The 12,531-nt window shown below is 39.9% G+C and overlaps 1 protein-coding gene across 5 annotated transcripts in view; it reads right to left on the bottom strand.

Moving 5' to 3' along the window:
• unc5db (unc-5 netrin receptor Db) overlaps positions 1 to 12,531 on the bottom strand; it is a 183,983-nt gene that overhangs the window by 46,435 nt on the left and 125,017 nt on the right. For 4 of the 5 annotated variants that reach the window (XR_013627105.1, XR_013627104.1, XR_013627103.1 and 1 more), the window contains exons 8-10: positions 12,348 to 12,380; positions 10,165 to 10,350; positions 4,339 to 4,701 (exon numbers count right to left, since the gene is read on the bottom strand). Coding sequence is in view for 1 of the 5 variants with exons in the window: in XM_058070184.2 (XP_057926167.2) it covers positions 4,339 to 4,701; positions 10,165 to 10,350; positions 12,348 to 12,380 (582 nt within the window). In the remaining 4 variants the exon portion in view is untranslated. The remainder of the gene's footprint in view (positions 1 to 4,338; positions 4,702 to 10,164; positions 10,351 to 12,347; positions 12,381 to 12,531) is intronic. The other variant, XR_013627106.1, reaches the window with a different exon arrangement.

Consider the following 12,531-nt stretch of genomic DNA (forward strand, 5'->3'; position numbering starts at 1 on the left):
AAATTCATAGCAAAACACAAAGCTGGTGTGTTACACCCGCAAACGTAATAATAATAACAAATCTGCAACTTTGATGTAATAAATGTAATAAATTTCCCACAAACATAATCAAATTTGCCTACTGCAAACGTAATACTGAATTCATGAATGAATTTCATGAATTAAATCAAGAAAAGATTGCATTGTAGTGTTAAAACTCTTAAAGCTCTGTTTGTGGGCGTACGTGTGCGTTTTAGTTACAGTATATTATTGTATGTGTAATTTTGTGTGTATATGGGGAAAAAATAATCAAAAGAAATAATAAAATATAGTAATAATAATAGTAATATTTTTTTAAACAATTGCAATTATCACAATTGTATCTTTTTAAATTTAAAATAAATTATAATTTAATAATTAAAGATTCCTTTAATGTATTCAAATGATACTCTTTGAATAATATTTTTTCCACAAAAAAAAGAAAAAAATTAGCTTGTTAAAATCCTCAAAATGACATCTACACCTTCTCCCTCATTAAAAGAAGAAAGAACAAACAACAACAACAATAACCATAAAGATCATTATTTTGTCTCATATTAAATTTGTGGATAGTTATTATATTTACAGATTTTCACTTTCCCACATACGTAATAATTTCCTGCAAATGTAATAGTTATTACATTTGCAGAAAATTCAGAATTACGTTTGCAATAGGCAAATTTTATTACGTTTGTGGGAAATTTATTACATTTGCGGGTGTAACACTGGTGTCCTGCCTATGGCCCTATGGCCGATTTTATTAGTAAATTAATTTCTTGCTTGAAATATCACCTGCGCAGTTTGAAATTTCACCATATCCATAAATTTAACATTTTGTTACTTTATAAACAGTGCATTTATTCCCAATGTGTTCCCAATACCCAACATTATTTATCATCCTCAGTACTCTCTGTAGTGTGGATAACCTTTCGAAAGTTTCGAAACCATTCATTTTTTCAAAACATTTTAATTTACAGTAAAGTCTCGTTATATCGATATTGGTTAAAACTAATTACTACTTATTACGATACTATTTTCATTTCCCGGCAAATTTCTAGTCTTTTATGATATAATTAGCTCCGTTAGTACGATACCCGGTTATTATGATAATCCGGTTACTACGATGCCCTTTTCATCTCCCGCCAGCCAATTTGGTCTGCTTATATCGATACAAAAGCAGCTTAAATCAATCTTTCAATTTCAATACCAAAAAAGAACACGGCGAACGGCTGCTTCCAGTCAACTTTATTTTTCACACTTCCACCACCAGAGTGCAGCACACACAGCGGAAAACACCCGTCCCTCGCGCCTACCCCTCCGGGTGGCAACACCTTCCCTATCGATAGTTACGGGGTGAATTATGTTCCGGTAACCGGTAATCACTACAGCGTAAGTTTATTTTTATTTACTGTAGTACAAAATTTATTGTAGTACAAAAGCATGCTAGATACGCAATCCATGAACTCAAGGAGAAAATGACATGCCATATCAAAGATCCGCCCACTTTTAATGCAGTTCGGCGCAGGGTCGGATATATGGATAGTCCGGTTATATCGGTATTTTTTCCGACTCCCGAGAATATCGATATAACGAGACTTTACTGTATTCATTTCTTTTGTTACAAAGCTGCTGCAAGACCTCCCCGGAACAAAAAGTACCCGCAAACTTCAACCGATCAGAAAAAGATGAAACTACACAAATGAAGAAAAAGTGCTTCTCTATTGGTTCTGTATTTATGGAGTACTTTATTTCTGGTGGATATGGCGTGCTCTTTGCTCAAATGAAGAGCGAACCCCGCAGGCAGGCTGCATGAATGCTGCACTTGACAGTAGTTGACCCCCCCCCACTCAGCTTGAGAGGCCATTGATGAAGGTAGATTTCACCTCTACCGATGTGTTAAGAACCACCATTCGGAAAAAAGCATTGGAGAAGAAGCTGCAACAAAACCCCATGAACGTCATAAATAATGACAGCGTAAACCAAGCACTGCCTGAAAGAATGCAGATCGCCTTGGAAACAAGCACATTAGGACCTTGGCAACAGTTTGTGATGAGATTGATTGTATATCCAAAGGTTAATTGCGGGATTTTTTTACATTATGTGTCAGTCAAGTGTTATTTATTGTTTCGCTGTTCGAACCGGCACACAAACATTAGCGATACTAACTTTAATAGCTGTGTACTTTAACGGCTATTTCTTCTCTTTCACCATTCTTTGTGGTTGTTTGGACTGGACAGAATCCTTCTACCGATATATTCACTATCTCTCGTCTGGACAGGTCCCAACCATCTCAGTCTTGCTTCTCTGACTTGATCTCCAAGGCCTCTAACATGCAATGTCCCTCTCATGTACTCGTTCCTGATCCTATCCATCATGGTCACTCCCAATGAGAACCTCAGCATCTCTGCTACCTCCAGTTCTGCTTCCTGTCTTCTCCTCAGTGGCACTGTTTCTCGACCAAACAACATGGCTGGTCTCACCACAGTTTTGTATACCTTTCCTTTCATTTTAGCTAAAACTCTTGTATCACATGACGTCTGACACTTTTCTCCACCCGTTCCATCCTTCCCGCACACGCTTCTTCACCTCCTTTTCACAATCTCCATTGTTCTGAACTGTTGACCCCAAGTACTTAAAATTCTCCACTTTCTGTATCTCTTCTCCCTGTAACCTCACTCCTCCACTTGGGTCCCTCTCATTCACACACATAGTATACTCCGTTTTGCTGTGGCTAATCTTCATATGAAAGTACATTGTATTACGTTTGTGGTTTATTACGTTTGTGGGCAGTTATTACGTTTGCGGGTGTAACACTGGTGTCCTGCCGATGGCCTGCAGGGCTAGCCTTCTGCAGCTGACATTCAATCACTGCTGAATTGTGCGATGTTATTAGTAAATTACAGTAAAGTCTCGTTATATCGATATTCTCGGGAGTCGGAAAAAATACCGATATAACCGGACTATCCATATATCCGATCCTGCGCCGAACTGCATTAAAAGTGGGCGGATCTTTGATATGGCATGTAATTTTCTCCTTGAGTTCATGGATTGCGTATCTAGCATGCTTTTGTACTACAATAAATTTTGTACTACAGTAAATAAAAATAAACTTACGCTGTAGTGATTACCGGTTACCGGGACATAATTCACCCCGTAACTATCGATAGGGAAGGTGTTGCCACCCGGAGGGGTATGCGCGAGGGACGGGTGTTGTCCGCTGTGTGTGCTGCACTCTGGTGGTGGAAGTGTGAAAAATAAAGTTGACTGGAAGCAGCCGTTCGCCGTGTTCTTTTTTGGTATTGAAATCCTTAAGCAAAGATTGATTTAAGCTGCTTTTGTATCGATATAAGCAGACCAAATTGGCTGGCGGGAGATGAAAAGGGCATCTTAGTAACCGGATTATCATAATAACCGGGTATCGTACTAACAGAGCTAATTATATCATAAAAGACTAGAAATTTGCCGGGAAATGAAAATAGTATCGTAATAGGTAGTAATTCGTTTTAACCGATATCGATATAACGAGACTATACTGTATTTTCTTTTGCGTGAAATATCACCTGTGCAGTTTGAAATTTCACCATATCCATAAATTTAACACTTTGTTACTTTATAAACACTGCATAAACAGTGCATTTATTCCCAATGTGTTCCCAATACTCAATATCTCTTCTCCCTGTAACCTCACTCTTCCACTTGGGTTCCTCTCATTCACACACATAGTATACTCCGTCTTGCTGCGGCTAATCTTCATATGAAAGTACATCGAGTATATACTGTCGCAGCATCAAAAAGTGAAGCAAAGCACAGGAACAGATTTATTGCAACACACAAGCAAGTATTTTTTCTCTTATTATGTTTATTTTGCGTAATATGAGAAAGATGGCTGATAGGGTTTTTAGTGTCTCGATGGCTCTAATAATGCCCGAATTCACTTATCATGGTCGTGTCTGGAGCCATTTCACCGTGATAAACGAGGGATTACTGTATTTTAAGTATGAACAGCTCCGAATGAACTTAAAATGTAAATCAAGCTAAACGATAGCACGCTGCCAAAGATTAGTCTCTTTATGAGCAAAAGGGGGTTGTGTTCAAATACATCAAGTCAGTGTTTAGTGTATTTTCTGGGATTTCCAAGCACACTTAAATGCAGCAACTTGTACTTGCGCATTAAGAGTTACAAAGTAAGTGATAAGAATAACCACGTTGTTGTGATGCCCTGTGGCGTGTCTGTGAACGCACCTCCTGCAAATGTAATGTCATATAAATGTAATTAATTAATTTTGTTACTGTCATTAACACACCTTTCCCACTACTTACCAGTATTGGGTACCACCAGCCGTCCTCCAGGGTAACCAAAAACACCAGTGGTCCTCAGTTGCTCTTTACAGGTACTCAAAGGTCCATTGAAGGTGAGCAGACCTGGCTTGCATCTGTCCATTGAGTTGCAGTAAGCCCGGCTCAGGTCGCGTGGGAAAGTCTCAACGGGGGCTTTGGCATGGAACTCTGCCCGCTCCGCCACGCCAAGTGAGACCATAAATGAGCTTTGGACTTTGACCTTGATGTCTGGCAAGGGGTCGAAAAGCTCTTTGTCTGCGGCATCCTGGAAGCACAGGGGAGTGCTGTAGGTGCGGCCCATCGTTAAATCGGGTTGTATTGATGAGTTGAGCAGCAGGGGGTTGCCTGCAGAGATGGAAGATACACAAAATGATGTTTATACATAAAAATCTATATTAACGGAATTTTCTATAGCGTTCCTGCGGAGGAGCATGTTTTTATTCGGTCATTGTGGATGCTTTGATTTCTCTTATGAAAGGAACTGGCTATCAAATGTAACCGAAGGAGTGCTTGCAATGCAGTCGGCTATCTTTTGTGTTCACGTGTTTGGTCGATGTTGATGCTAAGAAAGGAATGGAATTTTAGTTGAAGGATGTGAACTTAACTATGAGAGTGGAGGAGGAAAATTATTATCATAGCTTAATTTTTATACAGAAATAATTTATAAATTGGGCTATTCAGTGACAACTCCAGTATTCTTATCCTAAATGCATTTGAGTTACAAACAGTTATCCCTTTTTTTAAAAAAAAAATCTCTATAAGACTTTCTAAACACAATTTGTAACATAATTAAAGCTGTATAGACATGAAATAGCACCCCTATAGTCAATGTTACACTCCTGTTACCCAATAGAGTAGACATAATAAAATAAAGCGGACAGGAAGTAACATCAGAGTTGAGTTTTTAGCAGAAAAATTAGCCCGATTTTTATTTGGGATGATTGTGCCTACTGTGAGATAATTCAAACCTGCAATAAAAGCCTGTTGTTCTGGCGATCAAGTCTGGTGCTTGTGTGTCTCACCAAATTTCACAGTACCATTACTGACACCGAGTGACCAGTGTAGAATACTACATATCATTGTAATGCCTTATATTTCTATTTTTGTTCATTTTGCCATTTTTATGTTTTGAAAAATACTCAACTTATTCAAATCCAAAGATGTAATGATATATTTTTATAAACCTGTAATACAGTATGCATTTTTAAAAATGTGACTAATAATAGGCCATATTCAACCGGCATGGTACATTTTTAAAATAGTGAAATTGCAAGTTGGGAGTCAAATCCTGTGGACTCCCAGCCGCCCTCCTGAAGGACAGGGGAGAGACAGCAGGAGGGCCAGGAGGGGTTCATGTGAATGCTTTGTAAATGAGGGGAGACCCGCAGCTCCCAGTGTGAACCCGAAAGCCTGTCGAGCAGGGCCTTCATCTGTAGTAATTAAATGTGACAATGCTGCCAAACCAAGTCAGAAGTGCACCTCATCGATCTGGCAGACTCCCGGCGTGTGCCGCCCCTGCCCCCCTGCCAAAATAACTGCACAGTCACGGAGTCCTTGCTGCCCAGCTGTTGCCTGGCAAGCAGTGAAAGGTGGGAGGCTAATGTTGTTTTATTTTTAGGGGGATCATTAATTACTAACTCTTTTGTGATTAATTCTATTTAGAGTGGCCTTTCACTTGTGCTTCAAAACTCCATTATTTTGTGTTTCGTGCCCCCCAAAAATGTCTGATAAGTGTATTCCTTTTATTAATATTAAACCTGCTATATGTTAAAATTCTTGGCTTTCTGAAATTGGATTTACATTATTTCTTATTGGAAAAAAATTATTTGGTTAGAGTATGTTTTGGTTAGAGTTGGACCTTCAGGAATGGATTAATGATGCTAACCAAGGTTTATGATTTCATTCATTCATTCATTTTCATCGCTGGACATCGCTGCTTATTTTTACATTTGATGTACTTTTATATTGTGATTTAACATTCAAAGCCCCACAAATTTGCAGATTTTTGGTGAAAAATTGAAAAATGAAAAAATTATTTTCTTTTCTTTTTCCACAGAATACACATCATTCCCTATAGGTCTGGAGCAAGTTATGTTATAAAGCACACAATTTTTACATGTTTATTACTTTATGCTTTCCTGATTCTATAATATTTACTTGTGTTATTTCGTCAAGTGTTCAGATTTGGCACTTTTTGTGGCGGTGCTTGAACACACCATGATGTAATCAGTCATGTAATCATTCATTCATTCATTCATTTAGGCTGGAGCCTATCCCAGCTGTCTTCGGGCGAGAGACGGGGTACATTGTGGACTGGTGGCCAGCCAATCACAGGGCACATATAGACAAACAACCATTCACACTCACATTCATACCTATGGACAATTTGGAGTGACTAATTAACCTAGCATGTTTTTGGAATGTGGGAAGAAACCGGAGTACCCGGAGAAAACCCACGCATGCAAACTCCACACAGAGATGGCCGAGTGTGGGATTGAACTCGGGTCTCCTAGCTGTGAGATCTCCGCGCTAACCACTCGACCGCCGTGCAGCAACAATAACAACACCAATAAAAAAAATGATTTTTTTTTAAATCAGATTAATCATCTTTAATTGTATTAATCACAATTAATCACATTGACAACTATATCTGAAATATGCAATTTTTTATGTATTTAATTAACAGAAAGATAAATGACAGGACAGGATTATTAGGAGGGTAGGAATCAATGACTTGCAGATTTTGACCTTCTTCTGGTGTGCGTCGAATGTAACCCCCACAAAAGAAGAGATCTACCTTAAAAAACATTTTTTACTAAAAATAAAAAAACAAAAAAAGTGCCCCCCCCCATGGACGACGGCACCATTTGCATAAACCGCCTATGGCCAGGGCTCGCCCTCTGCAGCTGACATTCAATCACTGCTGAATTCCTCCCCCCTGGTCAAGTGCAGAGCGATCAGATTATCGCTTGAGTGTGCATCTTTAAGAATGGGGTGTTGAAAATGGAATGGCAGCGGTGAGACGAAGAGTATCAGAAAAGTAAATGAAATGTACCTGAGGTTGAATACCTTGAGGGATAGGTTTGGAATTGGACCTCTGATTAAAAATCACTCACTGGGAGAAGTAATGTGGGGAGACAAGTTTAGGTCCAAAGACTCATTCAGCACTCTACCTTATATTGGCTCCAATAGTTTTCCATCCGAAAGCTTTTAAGCACGTTATTAGTATTTTAGCGTCCCCATTTTAGGATGTTTAATTTGATGTTTTTCCAAACAGAAGTTAAACACCGATGTCAGAATGAAGCTATTATGAAATGCATTAATAACTTCCTCCAGAGCAAACTTGGTTTTAATAAGAGAAAGCAGGGAAGCATTCCACATTCCACTCGACTGATGGAGAAAATGGAAAAGGAGTGATTGTGGCCAGTGGAGGGCACAGCAGGCAGGCTTAGGGGAGAGCTGGCCTATTTAAATAGGATTGATGACCTGCTGAATGTGGACTTGGCTCACATCACCTCCCACACCAACCTTTCTTCTACCCTCACATCTTAGCAATTGCATGAGTCCGGGTGGGCGGGAGACCGACTCCTCGGGCGTTTGGGGGAGCCTGGGACATAGTGGGGTATTTCACAAATGGATTGCCCGTTGCGTCTGTGCTATGTTTCTCGCTCGTTCAAACCCAGCAGTGCTGGCTGGGTCATCGACGGACGTTATTGCTAACCAAAACAAAAATACAACTGAATTTAATTCATTTATCCATCAGTGGTTTGGCCCGGTGCGATCCCATGGAAGAGATTGGTTGCCTTGTGCCCAAATGCACGGTCTATGCACGGTCTGCAGGGGATGGCTTGGCGTGGTACATGAATTCTCTGAAATTCATTACCTCCCATTTCACAATAACACAGGAGCCGATGTGTCAAAACAAGAAAGACGGGTCGGTTCACTGATTATGGAAGTATAAATCTGGATAAGGAGACTTGCGCTTCAGAGTGCTCCATGCAGATAAATGCCGTCAATCATGAAGTTGGGTCCGTTGCAGAGATCTTTGATGATGCTGCATGTCAGTGCAGAACTGGAGGCGCACGCTCAAGAAAAATACAATATATCAATGTACTTTTCAGGGATAATTGCTTGTCAGTGGAATAGATGATCCTTTTGTAAAATTGACACTTGACTGGCTTGAATTGGTGTCTATTTAAATACTGGTCTCGGTTTGGGGTGGTTGGTTTTGTCAATAGAACCCCGAGATACACATTTGTTCGTTCTTCTCTTTGCCTAGCCAATTCCATACATTGGACTACCTGTAATAATTGCCCTCGTGAACATTACAAGGTACTGTCCCCACAAGCTCCGGCATCAAACTCGGCATTTTGATCTTTCTCTTTGGGCTTTTCCCTTCAGGGGTCGCCACAGCAAATCAATCTCCTCCAACCAACCCTGTCTTCCGCATCTGTCTCTCTCACACCATTTTCATTAGGTTTTCATTGGGAGTGACCATGATGGATAGGATCAGGAAGGCGTACATGAAAGGGACATTACATGTTAGAGACCTTGGAGATGAAGTCCGAGCTCCCGTTTAGAGCTGCGTTTACATCCATAAACCTACCTCTCATGTACTCCTTCCTGATCCTATCCATCATGGTCACTCCCAATGAGAACCTCACCATCCTCATCTCTGCTAAATCCAGTTCAGCTCGTATGTAGTAAGTGATTTTCTACAAGGTAGAAATATTTTTGTGAAGCAGAGAAAACCTGCTTACGATCTTCTGAATACAGTTTTTGACATTACCATTACCATCATGTCTTGTTTCTTTCTTAAATGGCCAATGTTGTTCGGTAAATCAAGAGTAAAGTTGTCTGTATGGGTTTTATTTAATGTGGAGTGGGCTCTGGTAACGGTAATGTCAAAAACTGTATTCAGAAGATCGGAAGCAGGTTTTCTCTGCTTCACAAAAATATTTCTACTTTGTAGAAAATCACGTACTACATTCGAGCTGAACTGGAGGGAGCAGAGATGAGGATGGTGAGGTTTTCATTGGGAGTGACCATGATGGATAGGATCAGGAAGGAGTACATGAGAGGTAGGTTCATGGATGTAAACGCAGCTCTAAACGGGAGCAGCATCTTTCTACCATCTCTCCCCTGGACATGTCCAAATTATCTCAGTCTGGCCTCTCGGACTTCATCTCCAAGGCCTCTAACATGTAATGTCCCTCTCATGTATTCCTTCCTGATCCTATCCATCATGGTCACTCCCAATGAGAACGTCACCATCCTCATCTCTGCTACCTCCAGTTAGCTCGAATGTAATAAGTGATTTTCTACAAGGTAGAAATATTTTTGTGAAGAGAAAACCTGCTTATGATCTTCTAAATACAGTTTTTGACATTACCAGAGCCCTCTAGACATTAAATAAAACCCATACAGACAACTTTACTCTTGATTTACCCAATATAGTGTTAGCATTGGGAGAGACAGGGACAACTGGAGCTGGTCAGTTGGTTTTTCCAAGCAGGACCACCCAACACCATATGGTTGACGTAAACCACTACTGGTTGCTCATTGGATGATCATATTTGTCCTTCTAATGTTTGAAGATTTAACGTGTCGGGGCACCAGGATTTAGTGTATCACTAACAGCACCACACTGTACCTTGCTTTAACGTTATTGAGTAGCGACACCATTAGTGAGTAGTCAATGGAGGCTTTGCGGTGAGATAATAAGCCCTGAGGAATACGTTTGTGTAGCCCGGGAACAGGAACGGCGTACTACTGCACCCCTACGTATATCCTACAATGTCTTCTTACCTTGACTGGCAGCCTTGAAGTTGAAAGATTGGAATCCCCCGGCGAGTGCAGAGGAATCAATGACATCCACGCCGTATTCGCTCTGATTTTTCCTGTACAGCATGATAGCCACTACCAGGATGGCTACGGTAACAATGCCGGCTCCCAAACCTGAGTATAAAGCTATGTCATTGGTACCGTCCATACCTGAAATACATACACAGGGATTAGAACTTAAAGATACCACAAAACAAATTACAAATAAAATACAATTTCAGTATGTAGGAGCCACAGAATGAAAAATGAAATATGCACGTGGTAAAATGGAGCAATTTGATTTTGCATCCGTTGGATCATGATAAAACCTGGAAACGCAAAAAAGTCAGTGATTCTCAACTAGTGAGTCACTATCCAAAATTGTGTGACCAATTTTCCATGGGTAATATCGAGAAAAAGTTCATCCAAAAATAATCTTGTGCTGTTATTCCGGCGGGGTAAAATGGAGACGCAACTGGACCCATCGGCCTCTTTCTCACCAAAACACATATATTGGCCACCATACATTGGCAGCAGCTCTTTATGGACTGAGGATGCCAGGTCAACTACAGAAGCTACGGATCGTCCGGCGGTCCACTCAGCTTCGATCCCCACTACTCTGCAAAAGCACTGCAGACGGTTCGAGAGGAAGCGAAGGGATCCAGCTGAGGCTAATGGCTAACCAATCATCATGGCTAATGTTTGCTTCCTGGACAACAAAATGGACCATGTCGCCTTTTGAGACCCCCCCCCCCCAATACACTGTGAGAGAATGTAGTGTTTATGTATGGTTGGAAGCCTACATTGAGCTACTCTTGACCCACAGTGGCGATGTCCATGTTTGTCAATGTGGCGGTTCTAACTTCAATTGTGCCCAGGTTGAACCCCCCCACATCATGTTATTATTAACTACTGAGTTAATCAATGGAACAGTTTAATTTGTACAATGAAATCTTTGTGAATTGTACTTTTTGTTTACCTGAAGAGTTGAATCAGAGCAAGTGGACTCCTAAAATATTACATATTTATTTAAATATACACTCAATACAATACACTCATATGTGACTCTTACTCATCTGTATACAGAGCCATTCATCATTGCACTAAAATTAATATATATTCTGGTGTCTGCAATACATATCTGCTCCTGTGCAATATTATGTGTATATCCTGGATAAATTGCATATATCTTGTTAAACTGTCTTTTTTTACTTTTTGTATACCTTTTTAACTTAACCATTGCACTGAAAGGAGAAGCTCTCCAATCTTGTTGTACATATTGTATAATAATAAAGGCCATTCCAAAATTCCATTCCATTTTCAAAAATTTCGAGTTTGGGAATAATTGTTAATGAATTGGTCGTTAAAACTTTGCACACTGTGTTATTTTGCACTAGCTTAATTGAGTCGAAAAATCTCAACAACTTGGGTCAGCGCTTGTCATTTTAAGGGTGATGTGATGGCGTTTCCTGCAGGCGAACCAGTTGAGAACTGAACACTCTGTCCGTACAGTAGATTGAGACACCCTGTTTATTTTTAACACTATAATCAAGTGTATGTCTATTTGCAGCAGAATTAGCTTAACATATATAACATATATAATGTTGGTATCAAACTAACCCACAAGGTATGCTGGGTAAATTCCTGTATTCGGCTTATAAATTTGGGTTATAAATTATTTTGCATGTATATTTGTGTGTAAGCACCCGTTTCAATACTAGCATTAGCAAACGACCTTGTTCAAGTTTGATACTGACTACTCTCTGTACAAGCTTTACCCATAAGCTGTTTTTAATTTTTTTTTTTTTTTTACCAAAAACAGCCCAATTATGGCCAATAAAAATATTACATTTCGATGAACAATCGGTGACTATGCCAGGACCCACTGTATACTCTAACCACTTTATATACAAAATATCCGACTGGAAAGGTAACCATAGCTAATGCATAGCTTCCTGCCAGGATGCTGACATCCCAGTTTATATTAAGCCACCATTCCAACATGACATGGATTCATGCTCGGATATCGGTGAAATAAATGATGTGAATTAATGGCTTCGTTTTCCCAATCATCGAGTAAATACAGACGACTGTTCTCGCACTAGCCTGTGTCTCGATTAATGCTACTGGGAAAGTTGGAAAAAAAAAACAATCCACATGCGACTCACTTTGAGGTTTAACGTCATCTAGCAGCTTTTGATCTGCAAAGACAGAGAGATAGAATAAGATGAAGAGGCGGGAAAGTGATGATTAAGGTCCAAGTCTACTAGATGAAGTGCAGCAAAGTTACTCTGACACTACTTTCATGAGTGATTCTGTCTTTTCAACTGGTGAGATTTATAAATGCAGAAG

This window comes from Doryrhamphus excisus, linkage group LG3 (assembly GCF_037039965.1).
Source record: "Doryrhamphus excisus strain RoL-2023G ecotype Guam linkage group LG3, RoL_Dexc_Guam_v1.1, whole genome shotgun sequence".
NCBI classification, from domain to species: Eukaryota; Metazoa; Chordata; class Actinopteri; order Syngnathiformes; family Syngnathidae; genus Doryrhamphus; species Doryrhamphus excisus.